General features: G+C 55.4%; 1 protein-coding gene across 2 annotated transcripts; it reads right to left on the minus strand.

Annotated features, from left to right (window-relative positions):
- Positions 1 to 92: 92 nt before the first annotated feature.
- On the minus strand, positions 93 to 19,198 carry STX1B (syntaxin 1B). Of its 2 annotated transcripts, none has more exons than XM_061208571.1 (10): positions 19,043 to 19,198; positions 10,152 to 10,226; positions 9,854 to 9,953; positions 9,691 to 9,765; positions 6,780 to 6,853; positions 6,266 to 6,374; positions 5,999 to 6,072; positions 3,960 to 4,097; positions 3,748 to 3,858; positions 93 to 3,323 (listed from the first exon to the last, which is right to left on the minus strand). In XM_061208571.1, the coding sequence occupies exons 1-10, from the start codon at positions 19,070 to 19,072 to the stop codon at positions 3,210 to 3,212; spliced, it is 900 nt and encodes a 299-aa protein (XP_061064554.1). In that variant the 5' UTR covers positions 19,073 to 19,198; the 3' UTR covers positions 93 to 3,209. The 2 variants fall into 2 exon arrangements, with proteins under 2 accessions (XP_061064554.1, XP_061064555.1); XM_061208572.1 differs by having other exon boundaries at positions 3,232 to 3,491.
- Between the last annotated feature and the right edge of the window lie 504 nt (positions 19,199 to 19,702).

The following is a 19,702-nucleotide window of genomic DNA, read 5'->3' on the forward strand; positions in this document are numbered from 1 at the left end:
GCTCCCACACCCGCCTCCCACCATGCCTCCCACTCCCCACGGCGCCCGTCCCGTGTGGGGACAGAAGGAAGTGAGCACACAGCACGCCCGCTGTTGGATTGGTTGCTATTTCTCCCGTCCCACGGGGCCCAACCCGGCCCGGGGTGGGGGTGAGGGGCTCTGGGGACAGGACATGCAGGGCTGGGAGGGGGGCAGAATTTTCCTGTGTTTTATCCATTTTCAACTTGGTCACCAATAGAGAGAAATGGGACTCTGAGGGCTAACAGGAGAGGGTGGCCTGGCTCTGGGCCCACAGCCAGGCCCCAGGAGTCCTGTTCCCTCTGGGGAGGAGAAGGAAAGAGCTCTAGAAACCAACGGAGAAACAGAAGGGGCAGGGGCTCATGTCAGCAAACACGGCTATATCACGTGACACGCCAGCGACACAGAAACACACGCCAACGCACACGGCTGCACAGCAGGCAGGGGGCGGGTGGGGGAGGAGGGAGCCGGGGGCCACCCATCTTGTCCTCTGCGGGGCAGGCTGGGGGTGGGGCAGGGTGAATGCATAGAACACATCATGTACGCACGCTCGAGGCGTGGCAAGAGCGTGCATCAACCCACAGGCACATGGGACGGACACGCAGTGTGCTTCGTGAGAGGCAGGGGGAGGGAGAAAGGGGGAGGGGAAGCAGCGAGCCCTGGCCAGGTCCGGGACCACCCACGGGGCACACAGGGGCTTGATGGTTGTAGGTGCTTGGCGGGCGGGCAGCACACACTTGTCTGAGAACATGCAAAAGACACCAGCCCCCAGACAACATTCCAGGACACATACAGACACGGCAGCCAACAAGCAAACACATCATGTGATGTATGGGACTTAGAGAAGCTGGGGCAGAACAGACCCTCAGGGATGCTCTGGTCCATCTGAGGCCCAGAGATGGGCAGCTACGGGCCTAATACCAGTCAAGGAGGCAGTTGCATCACTCCAGCCATGGCTCCACCCTTCTCCTTGTGGCCCCAAGGCTGTGGGAATTCCAGAAACACCCTGGTATGAAAGGGTATCCTGGCTGGACGGCAGGAAGGAAAAAGGATGGGGTGGGGGGGTGCTGGGGCCTGCTCCGACGTCCCCAAAGAAGCCTGAGTGGGAGCAGGAGGGCTGCAGTCAGATACGGGGGCAAACTTCCTGTCCTGACAAAGGGCACTGTGGGAATGGACAGCCCACCTTGGGGGTTACATATATATATTGGCCCCACACAGGCAGGGCCCAGCCAGGTAGGGAAGAGGCTGGCTATCTGAGCTGGGGTGGGAGTGGGGTACTATGTTCCAGAAGGTCACATCTGCACTGTCTCTCTCTCACACATACACGCTTCACATGACGAGGGACTCCAGGAAACGATCTGCACACACGCCAAAGTCCTCCACCCTGTGCACACGGCTGTCGGACCCCAAGGCAGGGCGCATTCCTGTACTTGTGTGTTCAGTCCTGTATATGTGGGGCCATGTTCCTGGGCCAGTGGAGTGGGAGGCTTCTAACACTGTCCTTTGCCCACATACCTCCCACCTGCCACCCAACGCACAAACCCACCCATGCCTATGCTGTCTACACAGCAAGGGAGGAGCCGGCCTCTTCCTCACCATCAGAAACTCAGGCCCGTGTCCCACCCTCAGTCTCAGCCTGCAGGGGAACAGCTATTCGTGACATTTCAGCAGGAGATGTGTCCAGGGCATGGGCCCCAGGACTTAGTCCACTCCAGTACGTCTGAAATAAAGAGTTCCCTAAATCCAAGGTTCCTGAGGCAAAGGCCAGAGCATCAGGTGGGGCGGTGGGGACCATCGCTGGCCTCTCCCAGTTCTGAGGTTAGTGCTCAAGAATGTTCTCATTTCTGAGAGCCTGGGGCAGCCCTTGACATTCCCGTGATCAGTAATGTTTCCCATCAATAGCCCGGCTGGGAGGCATTCATGTGCAAACGAGCGCCTGCCTGAACAGGCACCGTGCCAGCGTCAGCATACGCCGGGCTCCTGTGTGCAGGTGTGTGCCTGGGTGTGGCCTCATCTGCCGTGGCGGGTGGGAGCACACTGAGGTGTCCCAGCTTCCACATGTGCAGGCTTATTTGACCGAGAAAGATAAGCACGTGGGCGTGTATGCACAGGGGATCCGACCACGCAGGGCAAGAAGCTGCAGTTGCATGATGTTGATGTAGCAGTGTGTGGCCACACCAGATAGCGGCCAGCAGCTCTGGGGAGAAAGGGAGGGGGCAAATAATCTGGATAGACAAACCTGGATGGGGCACAGGTCCTTGAAGGTAAACGTGTGTGTGTATAATACACAGGGGGGTAGAAACACACTACGCAGAAATCCTCTACACACACACACACACACACACACACACACACTCACGCAGGCGTACTCTAGATAGCGTAGAAATATAGATTTCTGTGCCCACCCAAAACAGGTGTCCAGGGCAAAATGTGGAGGGCTCTGTCTCAGGAGAAGACCTACTGACACTTCAGGCACATCCTAGACACACACACACACACACACACACACACACACAAACACGTCCCTCACATCACCTGTTGGGGGAAATGCACATGGATATACAGGCCAAGCTAGGTTATTGACACGTGTATGCTTCCACTCGCCTCGAGTGAACTCCACACACACACACATGTTCCCCAGGACATGTCAGTCCCGGGGTGACTAAGCCAGGAGGGTTTGCTCAGCATCACGCTGGGGTGTCTGCCATGGCCTGTGTGTGTATTGTGCCTGGATCCTCTGGGAATGTTAGTGTGAGCCTCTGTACACTCACAACCTGCCCCATCTGTAGCAGACATGGGGGAGGGGGGTGTCAGTGGAGGAGGTGCTGTTACATTGGATTTGAACACTCAAACACAAAATTCCATGTACGCAAACTGTGTGTCCACGGATCTGTGGCGCCACACACACACACACACACACACACACACACACACACACCCCTATTCACAGAAGACAGAAGAGTGGGGCTTGATGGCTGCTGTGTCACACCCGGCCACAGTCTACACAACAACCCAGGGGAAGGGGGAAAGCTCAGACAACACACAGACTTGAGGTGGGGGGCAGAAAGGGCGATTTGGTGCTTCTACACACATCTACACACGTACACACACACACACGCTGGGGTGTCCACACGTCTCGAGCATGTGCCGGCGGCATGCATGTTGGTGTGCACGTGTAATCACGCCTGCTGCTATCTACGTGCGGGGGCAGGGGGTGGTCCACGGCGGGGGGAGGTCCAGGGACTCCAGGGTCTGACGGGCGGTAAAGGTTGCGGGTGCTGCCCGGGTCTGTCTTGAGGGTGAGCCTGGAGCAGGGGATGGAGTGAAGGGGTGGTGGGGGTATTGCTCCCGATGTGGTGGGGAAGGGTCTGGGAGGGATAGGGGTGGGGGGCCTACAAGCCCAGCGTCCCCCCAATGGATGACGCCAAGACCACCCCCAGCACCACACAGCAAATGATGATCATGATTTTCTTCTGCAGGCAGGAAGGGCGATAGGGAGGGAGGAGACGGCGAGACAGAGAGGTAAAGAGACAGACAAACCGACAGACAGATGGGGAGGAGGGTGTGAGGAAAAAGAAGAGGGGAGAGAAAACAGAAAAAGGAAGAGGTCAGAACCAGAGATAAGGCCTCTCGCCGGATTTCATCACTCACCTCAGCCCTGGCCTGAGCCCAGCCCCGCCCGCTCGGCTCCAGCCCACCTGCTCCGCAGGCCCGCCTGCCCCGGCTCACCCTCCGGGCCTTGCTCTGATATTTCACAGCTTTCTTGGTGTCAGACACGGCTCGCTCCACGTAGTCCACGGAATGTTCCACGTTGTACTCAATGCGGTCAATCATTTCGCCCTGCGGAGGATACATGCATAGGACGGGGCGGGAGCTGGGCTGGAAGAGGGGATCCCGGGGACCCGGGTGAGGTTCCCCGAGGGCTGTGGCAGAGGCAGTACCTGGCTCTCCACGAGCATGGCCATGTCCACAAACATGTCGTGCAGCTCACGGATGCTGGTTTCCAGTTTGATGATCTCGTTGTGCCTCGTCTCGATTTCATTCAGCGCCTGCTTTGTCATCTGTGAGTCCATTTTGATCTAGGGTGAAAGGGGAGGGGCAGGGGGGAAGAGGGAGGAGAGCTGCAGACCACCCTTCACTCCCAGAAGAGCTTGGGTTCTGCAGCCAGAGCGTCTGGGTTCGAACCTGGCTGGCGTTTACTAGCTGTAACCATGGGCAAATTGTTTAACCTCTTCAGGCCTCAGTTTCCCCACCTAGAAAATGCGGATACTTCACACCTCACAAGGTTGTGTGAAGATTAAGTGAATGATTATGTGTGTATCAATTAGAATAGTACCTGGCACACAGGAAGCACTAAAGAGACATTTGTTAAATTACAAGAAGGAAAACTTGCCCTGAGCCCGCCATCTCAGCCCAGGGCTGTCTCTATCACACACACCAGGGAGGCCCTGGGAAGGGAGATGGGGTCCTGGACCCCTGTCAGGATTGGGGGCCACCATCTGGTCAAAGGCAGACAGGATAATGGAAGGGGACACAGCAGAGAATGGCAAGCAGAAAAGGAGGCCCAGATGAGAAGGCAGTGTGCCCTGGAGCCCCCATGATACGGGCCAGGGGAGAAATAATAAGGAAATGCTCTGCAGCCCTCAAGAGTCAGTGGGAGAGAGACTCTAACCCACAGTCAGATATACCTCCACCTCACGGAAGCCAGACCACTCACTTTCCAAACCACTCACTGTTTAGACCACATCCAGCCACTCTTCTGCTCTAAAGCCCTCCAAGGCTCCCCAGCATCCACAGGCTACACACCTTTACCTTAGCAGTCAAGGCCCCATCTCCCTTTCTGTCCTCATCTCCCTAAATCCTAAGAGCCCAAATCATCCAATGGCTCTTTGGCAAGTGGTTCACTCTCCCTGTTTTTGCTCAGTCTGTCCCCTTTGTCTGGAATGTCCTTTACCCATCTTCCCGTGTCCAAATGCTCCCTGTCTCTTAAGGCACACAACTCAATGCCACCTCCCCCAGGAAGCCTTCCCCGACCCTAGAAGTTAACTACTACCTTAGGGCCTGTCTGCATCTTGTTCAGCCCTCAGGCAAGGTACCGACCACCCTGCATCGTAATGATGGTGGGTTAACTGGCAGGGATCAGCTCTATCCCCTTAGAACCACTCACCAGGTTTCCCTCCACTCTCAGGCAGACTGACAGCCTGGGCAGAGCTGTTTGGGAGGGCTCAGGCTAACTGGCCCATTATACATTTGCTCAAAGCTAATTTAACAAAGATCAATTCTCTAAATAACAATTTGCTGAAAACTGCTAGACAGTCACTCAACGTACTTTAATGATGGTCTAGAAACCTAAACCAGAGTCATTCTGCCACCAGAAGCAGAAAGGGAGACAGAACCTGTCAGCCAGGGCAAAAGTCAAGAAAGAGAAAGAAGAACTACAGTTGGGGAAAGCCCATCTCTTTCACATATAAGATGACAAGCGCAGGGCAGTGTGCAAAACTTCAGCAAAACTAAAACTGATTATTTAGAAAACCTTCAAAAGGTAGGCAAATTAGTCACTTGGTGAAATGACCCGCATCACTAGGGAGAAGTGTATCTTAGCACTGAAGAGTCCTGACTGCGGATTCAGATCCTTGCTCTGCCTGTAGCTGTGTGACCTCGGCAAGTCATTTAACCTTTTTGGATCAGATTACCTCATCTGTGAAACACGACTCCCTCAGAGGCTTGTGGTGAGGATTAAATGAGTTTAGTAGGTAAATGTAAATACGTTCAGTGCTTAAAACGGTGCCTGGCACCTTACTGTTTGCCATTTTTATGAGGGTACTTCCTGCTCTGCCCCCATGGAATTCCCCAGTTCCAGGTTCAGACTTCCCGATGTTTGTTATTTCAGGGCGGACTTAGGACCTTGAGTTCAGCTTACGCTTGGGGAGGAGAGACGAATGCTTTCCAAAAACAGACCCCACCCCCACGCGGGGCTCACATCGTCAGTGAAGATGGCCAACTTCCCACTCTCCAGCATGTCTTCCAGTTCTTCGTTGGTCGTGGTCCTTCCAGCTGTGGGGAGAAAGGACTCCCTGCTCAGGGACTGGGCCAGCCTGGACACCTAAGGTGGGGGGATGTGGCAGGGACCCGGGAGCCCACCCTCCCATCCGGCCTCAGGCCACGAGTCCCCTCCACGGAGGGGAAGGGCCTGGAAGGAGTATGGGACAGGTCTGGGGAGTTTGCGGGGGAGAGATGTCACACGCACTGATCTCCAGCTGCCTCTGGATCCGGTCCTTGCAGCGGTCCCGGTACTTGGACTGGGTCGCGTTATATTCAGTCATTACCTCCACGAACTTCCGGGAGAGTGTGGAGTGCTGCGGTGGGGGGTACAGACACGTCAGGAGGCAGGGAGCAGAGACCGTGGAGGGATGGAGTGGGCGGGAGGGGCTGAGTTAGCCTACGGCCCCTTCTTCAGCTCGTGCCACGATCCCAAGCCCTCGCAAGTGTGCAGTCCCGTACCCCAGCACCCCCATCCTACGCCCAAGCCAGCCAAGGCCGGGCTAGGGCTCTGGGATGTAGCCGGGTTCCGACCTCCGCTGTAGTCCCGCCCCAAGCCCCGCCCCTGCACAGGCTCCTCCTTGGCCACGCCCCACGCTAGTGCCTGCTCTGGCCCGCCCACGCCCAACAGGCAGGGCTCCAGCCTGGGCCCCTCCCCTGTCCGGTCCAGTGCGGTTTGGCCCCGGCCCCGACCCTGACTGTGCCTGGCCGCTGCCTCCTACCTGGGTCTTGCGGATGCGCAGGTCCGCAGAGGAACGATTCAGCCCCTCCTCCTGTTCAATGCTTTGCTCGATCGCTGCGGGAGAGAGGACGCAGTGACGGGAGGGCGGGAGACCCGGCGCATGTGGGGCGGGGGTCTGGGACATATGAAGGGTGGACACCCCGAGGCAGGCCCCCCAGGCCCGTGAACGGATGTCATACCCAGGCGAGGGCAGACAGTAAAGACTCTAGGGTGGGGAGGCAGGAGGCCAGCGAATAAAGGGACCAATGTTTGAGGGGGTCTGGAAGCCAGGTAGGAGGGGACATTGAGGGTCAGTCGGTCACCAGACAGAAGGGGGCTATTTGTTCTGGTGGAAGGATTGCGTCTTGGAAAGTCCCACAGCTGTAACTCCTGCCCAGCGCCGCAGTCCACATCCCCTGTATGGGGGGCGGGAGAACTCTCTGCTTTTTGCAGCCTCAGAAAAAGGCCAGGAACCCACCCTGGGAATTTTCTGGTTGAGGGCAAGCACTTTTAAGTGGGTCAGGTTCTAGTGGCCGCCCTTTCCTTGGAAAATTCTAGGGTAAGTGGATGGATGTTCCAACAGAGAAAATAGCTCCCCCTTGCCTTACAAAGTGATCCCTGTCCCAGGAATCCCCACTTCTAAAGGATGTTCTGGAAAAGCACACAGATTAACTGGGATTACTGCTTCTAGAACATGCACTCCCCACACTTATTCAGATTTTCTAAAAAAGAGCTTGAGGGTAAGATCTACTGTGCTCGGAAAATGCAGCAGGGATGAATCACCAGGCCCTCTCAGACCTGGAAGAGCCTCCAGGCCACTCCCAAGAACATTGCTTCTCCGTTCCTGGCAGCGGTGGAGGTACGGTGCTGGATGGCACCCCAACGCTCCCCCGCCAGCGATGGCAGGCCAGTGACTGAGTGACAGCTCTGGCCCAGCTATTATGGGAAAAGTCCAGAAACACACACCCAGGAATGTCGGAATCTCTGGCCCAGACTGGGACCCTGTTGTCAGACTTGGGGCTGGGGCCAAGCCCAGGAGGAAGGGATCCTTTACAGGGTCTTATTGACTTCTTACAGTAATCCTGGGAGTTCAGTGATAGCAGTCCAGGTTTCAGACTAGAAACTGAGGTTGAAATAGAGAAAACAACTCATTCAAGGTCACACACAATGCCGGAGCTCATGCCACCACAGAGCTGGAGAAAGATGGAGAAGAAGATGATCTCTCTTTTTCTGGAGCTCTGGAGGGTCAGCTTCTCTAAGCCTCTGCCACTTTTCCTAGCTTCTTGCTTGGTCTATTCCTGAACTCCTAAACCATACAGCCCTCCTCATGGTCTTATAAAGACTGTTCATGTCAGAGCTCAATGGGCTCAAAGAAATTGCTGAGCCCAGGGATTTTTAAACTTGTGTCCCACAGAACCCTGCTTCTGAGAAGGAACCTCAGAGGGGTCTGTTGCTGGGAGTGATGAGGAGGCTAGGCAGGTAGGGCTCTAGGTCTCCCAACCCCAGGTCAGCCAGAACAGCCTGATGTTTATGTGTTGTATGTATTGGAATTTGGGGTAAGATTTCACTTAGGAAAAAAAGATTTTGCTACCAAAAAGCAAAAACAAACAACAACAACAAAAACATCTAGCTTTGAAATTGCTTTAGTAGTTCTTACTGTACTGATGAGGAACTGAGGGTAGGGTACTTGTCCAGAATGAGCTGGTGATGGAAGTGGGCTCCCTCTGTCTGGATTTGCAATCAGTGTGCTCCCAGTTTGGATCATTTTGCTTTCTAGCACGCTCTCCTGAGTGCAAAGGGCTTACAGATCAGCACTGGAGGCTCACATATGGCCTCCCGTTGAGTCCAGGAGGGCACGGAGTCCCTGTCCTCATCTCTCTGGACCAAGGTCATTGTGCTCAGGGCCAGGCATCTGACATGACTCCTTTCCCCCAAAGCCCAGCAATGTGCCTCAAGGTGCTCGGCAAATGTTTTCTTTTTTTTTTTTTTTTTTTTCTTTTTAAATTTTATTTATTTATTTATTTTTGGCTATGTTGGGTCTTCGTTTGTGTGAGGGCTTTCTCTAGTTGTGGCAAGCGGGGGCCACTCTTCATCGCAGTGCGCGGGCCTCTCACTATCACGGCCTCTCTTGTTGCAGAGCACAGGCTCCAGTCGCACAGGCTCAGTAGTTGTGGCTCACGGGCCTAGTTGCTCCGTGGCATGTGGGATCTTCCCAGACCAGGGTTCGAACCCGTGTCCCCTGCATTGGCAGGCAGATTCTCAACCACTGCGCCACCAGGAAAGCCCCCTCGGCAAATGTTTTCTGATGCTGAATTACCATGAGCATACAAATTAGCATCACGGTAACACTGCTATGCCCCTGGCACCAGCAGACAAGGAGGTTCCCAACCCACAGTGATTTGGGGGAAGGTGGTTATTACCAGCACCCAAGTCCTTAAATTAGAGTGAATACATGAGCATTTGGCAAGTCCCTCCTGAAAGTTTGCCAGCCCCTGATGTCAGCCACACAGTCCAATCTGTCCTGAGCTAAGGATACCAATTCAGAAACATTTGCTGAGCCCACCCACTGGGTGCTTAGCGCTATGTCCGGCAACTGTTCTGGAGAAATGAGGCCTTCGTGAAACTAAAACCACCTGGAAGACTGTATTTTCCTGGTGGACCTTCCTGCTGATGGAACCAGCAGAGCTCAGATGCAATTTGGACAGAAAGCCTCCTCTCTCTCATTTCCCTGTCATGTCTGTATCTTTCTCCAAGACATCTGGAGCAAGTTGGGAAATCTTGGGTTTTATGCTTTCTCAGTGTTTAGGAATCTGGCTCCTGGAAGTCTGCAGACATTCCTCATAGAGAGGCCTGTTTAGTCCGATGGAGGGCAGAGTTTTTTTCCTCCTTAGGCAGGGGATGGCATTCCTCACCTTTCAACTTGGATCGAACCTTGTTGGCCGTCTTCTTGATGTCTGCAGTGAGGTCCTCCAGCTCCTGTTTGGTCTCTGAGGGGAGGGAAGGGGTGGGTGAGATGTCTGGGTGGGACCCCAGACTCCTGCCCGCAGCCCCCAGCCACCCGGCAGCAGCACTTACTCTCATCCGGGTTGGGGGCGGCCAGGATGGCACTATGCTGTTTTTTCACTTGTTCCACATCCTCTGACAGCTTCTCAATGCAGCCCCGGATCTCTTCCACCTGGGGCAGCAAATCGGCTATACCCAGCCAAGTCGTCGGGCCAGACAAAGGGATTCAGGGGGCTCAGTCAGGGTTCAGGGAAACGGGCCAGACCCAGAGGGGTTGGTAAAAGGCCAAGGGGATGGAGGAGCAGAGAGCAGGGCGGGGGCCGGGGGCCGGGGAGAAGGAAGTTGTTGGCTGGGGGCCGGGTTCTGTTACCTGTTCAAAGAACTCATCCATGAAGTGGTCCCGGTCCACATGGACCACCTCCTCCTCATCATCGCTGTCTTTCGCCTGGGAGGCAAAGAAAGGCAGTCTGTGCGCAATCCCGATGCTCCCAGCTCTGGGCTCAGAGTGGGGGTCCTGGGAAGGGTCACATACAGGGGGCCAGGGCACCAAGCAGTCACAACGAATACTGGGTGTCTTGTGGCACAGAGTCCCGGAGGCCGGGTACCTGACAGCCCAAAGGACACCTTGGAGGGAATTAGCCAAAGGCACCATTTCAGGGGTAGAAGTGGTCCTGTGAGTGCAGTCACCCTGGAGGCGGGTGGAGCTCTGGACAGATGCTTTAACCAACCAGTATGGAAGTATTTCGATATTGTAACAACCAGCTAAATGTCAGCCTTGCAGTAATTGGCCCTGGGCTGCGAGAAGGGGTCTGGAATGGCGTCCCAGGAGCCTGACCCCCCCTCCACCATCCCCCCAGCCGCTCCTGCCAGGCTTCAATTTGCTCCCTTCTCTTCCCCTCCAGCCTCCAACACGACCAGCCACGTCCCCTATGCAAGGTCACTTCACTGCCAGCGGCAGGCGCCAAGTTAAGCAAGCAGTCGGCCAGGGGAGGGCTGGATGAGAGACACAGTCAGCACCCCGACCTCCCTCCTCCCACCCACTCTCTTCCCCTCCCCCCACTCTCCTCCATGTATTCACTTGCTTTCATCCAGCCTCTTCCAACTTCACACCCACCTACTCTCACTTGCTTGGATTTCCCAGTTGCAACCTGCAGCTGCTCAGCCCTCCACCCCCAGGGCTCAGAGACACAAGGGATTTACCCACCCACACCGCCACTGCCGCCACCAGACAGGCCAGTGACATAGACAGAAGGGCTGACACACAAGGCACATAGAAATAGGCCCACTGACACCCACACAGACCCACAGCAAAGCTGCCTGCCGACACATGTGGACACACAGACGTGCAGCGGCCCCTGTGCCCCCAGGGACATTCGGGAGGGCCCTCTGGGGCTCTTCTCCCAGCCTCTCTGAGCATCCAGTCTGCACACTCACTCAGAGCTGGGAAGGAGGAAAGGGGGTTAGGAAGGGCTCCCCAGTGCTCCAAACTCCAGTCTCAAGACTCTGCTCGGGACAGAAGTCTGAGGGCAAAAGCTGAGCCCATCAAGCTTAATTACATCTGGGGCCCTAATCAGCCTCCATGGAAATTTAAAACAGTTCACCCTGATTTCCAGAAAAAACCGAGCCAAAACTCAGACAGAATCTCATGACCAGAGCCTGAATGAAATCAAGATAGGATCCACACAGCGTCTAGCGGGGGGTATTGCCATTTGGGATCTAAAGAGAAGAGCGTGCACAGGGCCTCGACAGGGTCCGAGCAGATCGCAGACAGGACCCGACAGAAACCAGAGAGCTCAGACTGGACCAGACTCCGCGCAGACAGATCGCAGGCAGCTCAGATCGAACCTAGACAGAGCCAGATGGGACCTAGATGTGATCTAGACAGCCAAGTGAACTTGGAATCAGAGGGGCCCGACAGCACCCCGAGGAACCGTGAGCACAGAGACGTCCAGCTGGACCCTCTCGAAGGTACCCCAGCTTCCCACCCAAGCTCAGATGGTCCCCAGGGATCCTCCCCTCGCCATGTTGGGGAATGCCTTCAGCACTTCCATTTAAGCTCCAAATATCTCCCAGGAAAGGGAGGCTCTTCTTTCTCTGCCCACCAGTAAGACATGCCAGGCTGCAAGGAAGAGCCCAGACAGGAAGCCAGCTGTTCTAGCCTCCATTTGAGCTGCCCCCAGAAGGAGGGGTGGTACCAGGTGGGGCTTGGGGACCCTGATGGGACTTCTGGCTTCTCAAGCTTCCACCTGACCCGGAACCACACCAATAGACCTTGGCTCCATGAGGCTCTGGGATGCTCGGCTCATCTCTGAGGACCCACCGGCCTCCCATGTGCCTCACGAGGTTCCCCTTCCCCTAGAGCCAACCTGCAGCTGCTCAGCCCTCCACCCCCCAGGGCTCAGAGACACACAAGGGATTTACCCACCCACACCGCCACCACCGCCTCTGTCCCTTCTCTGCCTTCAAGCACTTGGCCCTCAGCTTGGCTGCCCACAGGTCATGAGGCCTCTCGCTGGCCCAGGTATCTGGGAACTTTCCTGTTCTCTCTTTCCCCTCCCCAGGCTGACTTTAGACTTCCTCAAGTCTCATTTCTCTCCCTCTCTCCTTTGGTTCCCAGGGCCAGATCCCTGATTCTGCCCTGGGGCATCCCTGGCTGCCTGTTTACTTGCCCTTGAGAGAGGAGGAAAGGTAGAGTGCCCAAGGATGACTTAGTTGGTGTAATAATTACAGACAGCTGACAGCTAAAATCCTCTCCAGTTAACAGACACTTTTACATCTATAATCTCTTCTGATCCTCACTACCACAGCCCTCGAGAAAAGCTGTCCCCATTTCACAGACGAGGGGAACGGGAGGTCTGAGGGGGAAGAGGAAATGGACTTGCTCAAGGGCACCCAGGCTGAGAGGGGCCAGGAAATCAGAGACATCTAAGACACGCCTCCTCCCATAGCCCCTCCTTTCTTTCTTTCTTTTTTTTTTTTTTTCTTTTTGGCCTCGCTGTGCAGCATGTGGGATCTTAGTTCCCTGACCAGGGACAAACCTGTGCCCCCTGCATTGGGAGCATGGAGTCTTAACCACTGGACCACCAGGGAAGTCCCTCCCATAGCCCCTTCTGAGGCTTGAGACCAGGCTGCCTCCTACTGGCCACTCTGCCACCAGAGATTTCCCTTCTCAGGTCCCGTCCTGACAAGGCACAATCTGGGCGAGGCTCTGCGCCCCGAAAATCTAGCAAAATACTAGCGTGTGATAGCATCTTTGGCCTAGGTCTTGCATTCTTGTTATCTCATTTAATCTTCATTAAAACTCTGTAAGGACCATTGGTCAACATAACTATAATTGTGGAAAACATTTACACAGCATTTGATAACGTGCTGGGCACCGTTCTAAAGCATACTCCGTTTATTTATCCATTTCATTCTTACAATAGCTGCCTTTTATAGATAGGGAAACTGAGTCACAGAGAGGCTAACGAGCTTGCCCAGGTCAGCAGCTGGAAGGCCACACGCCTCCTTCCCTCTGAGTTTCAGTCTCTGCATTTGCTGAATGGCGAGAAAGTCCTCCCTAAATGGTGGCAGAAGGAGCCAGTGAGACGAGGCAGTAAAAATGCCTGATGCTGCCTGAGAGAATAAGTGCTCAGGGAGGCTTGGCTGTTACCCACTGCCTCTCCCATGTTACAGATGAGGAAACAGGCTCAGAGAGGTTGCCTGACCCTGCCTAAGGCTTCACAGGAAGTAAGGCCAGAGGTGGGACCTGAATTGTCCTGGTGCTAAATCTCAGGCTCTTTCCCTTCTGTCTCTCTGTTCCTTCCTGGCCCCTAAAGAGTCTGCTCTGCTGTGCCCTCAGTACAACTGAACTCCTGTGGCTGGGACAGAAAACCAGTAAGACGTGCCAGGCTGCAAGGAAGAGCCCAGACAGGAAGCCAGCTGTTCTAGCCTCCATTTGACTTGCTGTGTGACTCTCAGACCCTCTCTGGGCCCCGGCTTATCTGTGAAGTGGGCGGGCCCTCCCTGCTCTGAGGTGTGTGTATTTCATAATGAGCACGGCCTCCATTTCTGGAAGAAGCTGGCCAGCCTAAAAGAAAACAGGCTGAGGGCAAATGAGACTACCTCAGAAAAGATGACCAAATGTGCTCCCATCCACTTTATGGACAATTCAAGCCTCAGTTTCCTCCTGTGCGAAATGAAGAAAGTAAGAATCATATATACCTGACAAGTAGGTAGCAATTACCATGCGTCAGGCTCTGTTACAAGTGCTTTGCATTTCTCATTTAATCCTTACAGCCACTCACTCCATGAAGTAGATACTCTTCTTATTCCCATCTGATGGATGAGGCAGAGAGAGATTGAGTAATTTGCCTACGATCATACAGCTGATGGGGTGCTGACACGATGGTGCTGGATTGGAACCTAGGCACGCTGCTCTTTATGGCTTGCCAGCTCCTCGAGCGCTCAGGAGGATGAAATGGGAGACCGTGGAGGCCCTGGGCACCTTCTGGAACCGCCCTGGGGAGAGGGGGCATCAGATCCAAGCCTCTAGCTTCAGTCCTTCCCCATCAGAGACACCGGAGGTCTTCATAGGAGTGTCAGTGGCGGGGAGACAACATAGACAGATGCGTGGATGGAGGGAGCGGGACAACGTGAGCCAGGAAATCAACAGAGACAAACGAGAGGGTGACTAAAACAGAGGTGGAAAGAGACTGGAATTGGGTGATAGAAAAGTCAGAGAGTGGGGACTTCCCTGGCGGTCCAGTGGTTGGGAATCCATGCTTCCAATGCAGGGGCTGCGGGTTTGATAGGGGAACTAAGGGGAACTAAGATCCCAGCATGCCGCGTGGTGCGGCCAAAAATAAAAAAAGGAAAGTCACAGGGCTTCCCTGGTGGCGCAGTGGTTGAGAGTCTGCCTGCCAATGCAGGGGACACGGGTTCGAGCCCTGGTCTGGGAGGATCCCACATGCCGCGGAGCAACTAGGCCCGTGAGCCACAACTACTGAGCCTGCGTGTCTGGAGCTTGTGCTCCGCAACAAGAGAGGCCGCGACAGTGAGAGGCCCGCGCACCACGATGAAGAGTGGCCCCCGCTCGCCGCAACTAGAGAAAGCCCATGCACAGAAACGAAGACCCAACACGGCCAAAAAATAAATAAACAAATAAATAAATAAAATTAAAAAAAAGAAAGTCACAGAGTATATGTGTGTGTGTGTGCGTGTGTGTGTATGTGTGTGTATGTGTGTGTGTGTGTGTGTGTAACACACATGCATGCCCACGCAGACAACACACACGTGCTCACACCTGCTTCTCAGGGGCATGAGCATCCTTTGATCTAGAGGCAGCAGCCTCTCTCCACCGCACCCCCTGCTTCTGTCCATCTGTCTCCCTGACCCAGGCCTCTGCTCGCTCCCAGCATCCAGCCCAGTCCTCCCACCCCAACCTCTCTCCTCCGCCTTCCCTGCCTTCCCAGACTGACTCCCTTCCTCACCCTCCCTCTGCCCCACTGAGTCCTTCAGTCATCTGACAAATATCTCTGATCAGTGTCCAGTTCTCTTCTGGCTGCTGCGGAGAATACAGTGGTGAACAAGACAGGAAGGGGTCCTGCCTCCAAGGAGCTGACATTCCGGGGGAGGGAGACAGACAATGGAAAATGAACAAGACAATTTCAGATGGTGCTACTTAGCAAGAGGGAGATAAAGCAGGAGGTGTGATAGAGAGAAATGGGCATCAGGGAGGGCCTTTCGGGAGGGGCTTGACATCTGAGCTAAGGCCTGAGGAGTTAACTGCACCACAGTCTGGAGGACATAGAATTCAAGGCAGAGGGAACAGTGTCCAGGCAGAGAGAACAGCATTCAGAGGGACCAGCAAGTGCAAAGGCCCTCAAGCAGGGGGAAGGTGATGTGTCTGAATGGCAGAAACAAGCCCCACGCAGCTGGGGGATACCAACCCATCAACCAGGGTTCTCCTGGCCCGTGCCAGCTCTCCTCAAACACGAGGCCGCCCTTTCCTTCTGCTACGTCAGGTCTGCATTTCTAAAGCGCCTATTGTGCCTATCCTATACCTGAGGGCTACACCTGGGACCCAGTCCCTGCCCTCAGGGTGCATGACTTGTCGTAGAACAGCCTCCATTTCCACCCGCCCTCAAATTCCAGCCTCCCTCACCTCAGGCCTCCCCCCACCCACTTCCCAGTCTCCCATCCACCCCCACTCCCGCCTTCCCACTCCACAGCCACCTCTCAGGCTCCAGCCCACAACGTGTCCCCTTGTGGCTTCTCTCTCTCCGCAACCTTCCTCTCCACCTCACTTGCTCCCTTGCTCTCCTCTTCAGCCCCATCTCTGGACCCATTTCTTGGACCCTGGGACACCCATCCAGCCAACTGACTCCCCACCGCAGCCTCCGCTCCAGCCCAGTGCCTCCCAGTTGCCAACCAAAAGTGCCTGGTGAACTGGAAACAGAAAACCCTGGTTCAACCCTGGCTCCGCCGTTAACAGCTGTATGACCTTAGGCAAGTCAGGTTACCGCTGTGGCCCTCAATTTACTCCAATAAATTAGGGGTCCCATCTTGCCCATCTCAGGGGGCTGATGTGAGACTCAAGAGAAATAAATGAGTCAGCTGTGGAATAAAAAACACTCATGGAGCAATGCTGAGCACCAGGCCTCCTTCTAGGCGCTTCCAGCATAATTTCAATCCTCAGGACAGCCCTCTGAAGCAGGTCCCGTTATTACTCCCAATTCACACATGAAGAAAGTGAGGACCAGAGAGGTTAAGCAACTTACCCAAGGTCACACAGGAAGTAGCAAAGCTAGGATTTGAACCCAGACAGTCTGACTCCCAAATCTGTGCCCTTGACAGCTATGTGATGAACAGATGTGAGAACCCCTCGGGAACTCAAAGTACTGTTGGAAAAAGACAATCAGGCCCCCTGGGCTGACATCCCCGCCCATCACCGCCTTTCCATCCCTCTCAGCCTCTCAGAGACCCCTTACCCAGGCCTCCCACCCCCTGCCCAGTCTCTCCTGCCTCCCAGCTTCCTCATTCTCAACTCTGGCAGGGAGACCCCCGTACTCCCTGTATCTGGAAGATTTTTTTTCCGCCCCACACATGCCCTCCCAAATCTCCAGTTTCCCTGAGCCGTGACTAACACCAGAGCCATCAGCATTCACTCAGCCCCCTCTGCCCCTCCACCCCACCTCCCACCTCCCCCATCTGCTGCCCCCAGCAGCCCCAGCAGACAGGATTCCTCCCCTCTGGGCAGGGGGTCCCTGATCCACTCAGATGAGGACTCCCATCCCCTGCCTTCCCTGTACCCCTGTCTTCGCCTTTTCCCTCCCCCTCTCTCTAATCACACCACAATTCCACCACCACCTCACCCTGACCCACTTTCCATTTCTTGGGATTTTGGAGTCATGGCATAGTCTTGGCAGCAGTGGATCTGGGTTCAAATCCGGGCTACTCACTTGCTAGCTGTGTGACCTTGGGCAAGTTTCAACCACTGGGCCTCAGTTTCCTTCACTATAAAATGAAGTAGTCTCCCAGTCTCCCTACCTTACCAGGTGAGGGTCTAATGAGATTATGGATGGCAACCTGCTTTGGATGAAAACGGGGAGAGAAGGGGAGTTAAGAGCACCAACACTGGAGTCAGCCTGCCTGCCTGCCTTTAATTAGCTGTGTGATTTTGGTCAAGTTACTTAACCTCTCTGGGTCTCAGTTTTCTTATCTATAAAATGGGATAATACTAGTACCAGTCTCCTAGGGTTGCTGTGAGGATCGAAATGAGTTAATATGTATAAAACACTTAGAACAGTGTCTGGCACATGAGTGTTGGTTATTTTTATCACCTTCATTTTCCTGATGCCTAAGCGTATATTCACTCAAAGTTTAATTTAAAAAAATAAACCTTCAAAATTCCCTCCCCCAACCACCAGTTCCTCCTTCCTTCCCACCTGCCAACCCACCTCTCCCAGAGACAACAGTCACTTGCCTCTAAGGCCCTTCCTCTTGCCTTTCTGTAAGCAGGTTATCCACCCCCAAATCCAGGGGGCTCTCCAAAGACAGAGCTTTTTACCCCCAGTATTGAGACTTCTCTTTCAAAGGCTAAAAAAGCAGAGACGCATGTCAACTTGGCAGACGGGAAACCCGGATTCCTGTCTGATCTTCCCAGCCACTTGCTTGGTGACCTTGGGCAAGTTCCTGCCCATTGCTGAACCTCAATCTCCTCATCTGTCAAATGGGATAACAACCCCAGGGTAATAACCAATAGGCTCCTGGTGAAGTGTGTCAGGCTACATCAGTTGGGTCTAGTACTTTATTAACATAACCCCACAGCAGGCTGTCAGCTCTGCCTCCTCGGGGCCCCAGGTCATTTCTACAACCCTCCACCCCACCGCATCCCCCCAGGCCCAGAAGCCACTCTTATCAAGCCCCCACTCCCCAGCCCCTCCAAATGGCAGCCTTCACTGCAGACACCAGTGCCACCCTCCTCCCCTGTCACCCAAACACAACTAACTGCCTGGCCCGACTTCTGGAGCCGGGCCTCTTCAGGCCTGCAGACCAGAGGCCCACGTTAGCCCGCCCCTGGCAGTTTAGGATGCCCCAGTTCTCCCCAGTGGAGCACGATCCCTGTCATACAGCCCAATTCCATGGCCCTGTGCATGGAACCGCCTCCCTGTCTCCCCTGCAACCCCCTCTCCCACCTCTGGGGTCACCCTGTCTCAGGCCCCGGCCCTCTGGCTATCTCCAGAGGCCACCCCTTCCCTCCTAGTCTCTGAGAGGTGCCCCCTCCCTACGGAGAGCAACACACACACACTTCATTCACTGCCAGGTGCTGGCATCTCAGTCAGTCCCAACGTGTGTCCTTCCCCACAGCAGCCCCCAAATCTGGGTCTCGCTGGGCTCAGCCTGGCCCAGGAACTGCCCACATCCTTCTAATTCAGCAAATCTGCCCAGCGGATGACAGCACCCTCCAATTCTCTCCCACACTCACTCTTTCCCATCCCCAGATTAGACCCCAGGGTCCTCCTGGGAATGTAGGGTGTCCAGGGCCCCTGAGACCTCTCCTGCCCCCTTGTGCCTTAATGGCCTCCAACCCCTTCTAGCCAGTCCCTAAAATGCAGGTTCATTGGAGACATCAGGTGCCTTCACATATTGGGGTGCCCCTGCCACCAACCTCCAGTCTCATCATTTGCCCCCACGTCCCAGCACCTCCCCCACTCCACCCCCACGCGCTCCCCAAATACTGGGGTCCCGCCCCCCCATTTTCCCCACCCCCAAGCTCACACTCCGCAGCTCCTGAGTCCGATCCTTCATCCTGCGACGGCTCCTCCTCCTCCTCCTCGTTCTCCTGCCTCTCCTTCTGCTCCCTGCCTCCTGCCTCGGTGCTGGAGTCCTGAGTCTGGGGGCGCCGGCGGGGGGGCGCCGAGGCCGCTGTAGGGGGGCCCGCAGGCGGGGGCGGGGTGAGGGGCGGCGGGCTGAGGGCCGGGCAGGGGCAGGGGCCGGGGCCTGGGCCTGGCTCGGCTCTGCCGGGGCTGCGGTGGCGATGCGGCTGCGGCACAGGCTTGGATGGAGGGATGCGGGAGCTGAAGCGCGGGGGAGGGGGGAGGAGGGAGGTAAGGAGGAAGGGAGGGAGGGGGGAACCGGGAGGGGGCGGGAAGCAGGGGGCATGCGCAGCGCCCGGGGCTGGGGGCGCCTGGGGGTTGTAGTCCGGGGAGGGGGACCCAGGAGGGAGGGAGACTGGAGAGGCCTAGAGGGGGTGGGGGAGGGCAGAACCTCAGAAAGAGGGAGAGATGCGGAGAGACGGAGGAGATGTGGCTGGAGGCACAGAGATGCTGCTGTGGGATGGGGGTGACGGTGGAATGGCAGAAAGAAGGGGTAAGAGAATGAGTTAAGGGAATAGCCTGGGGAGAGGTGCTGTGGACCCCTTTACACCAGGAGATATAG

Source organism: Eubalaena glacialis, chromosome 13 (genome assembly GCF_028564815.1).
Source record: "Eubalaena glacialis isolate mEubGla1 chromosome 13, mEubGla1.1.hap2.+ XY, whole genome shotgun sequence".
In the NCBI taxonomy this organism is placed as follows: Eukaryota; Metazoa; Chordata; class Mammalia; order Artiodactyla; family Balaenidae; genus Eubalaena; species Eubalaena glacialis.

What these genes read in the sequence shown, in the direction of transcription:
- STX1B (XM_061208571.1), bottom strand. Translation starts at nt 19,072, where the DNA reads ATGAAGGATCGGACTCAGGAGCTGCGGAGT. An exon ending in TGGATGAGTTCTTTGAACAG is followed by an intron (nt 9,954 to 10,151) that starts GTAACAGAACCC and finishes TTGCTGCCCCAG; the next exon opens with GTGGAAGAGATCCGGGGCTG. An exon ending in ATCAGAGCAAGGCCCGGAGG is followed by an intron (nt 3,324 to 3,747) that starts GTGAGCCGGGGC and finishes CCCCTGCTCCAG; the next exon opens with GCTCACCCTCAAGACAGACC.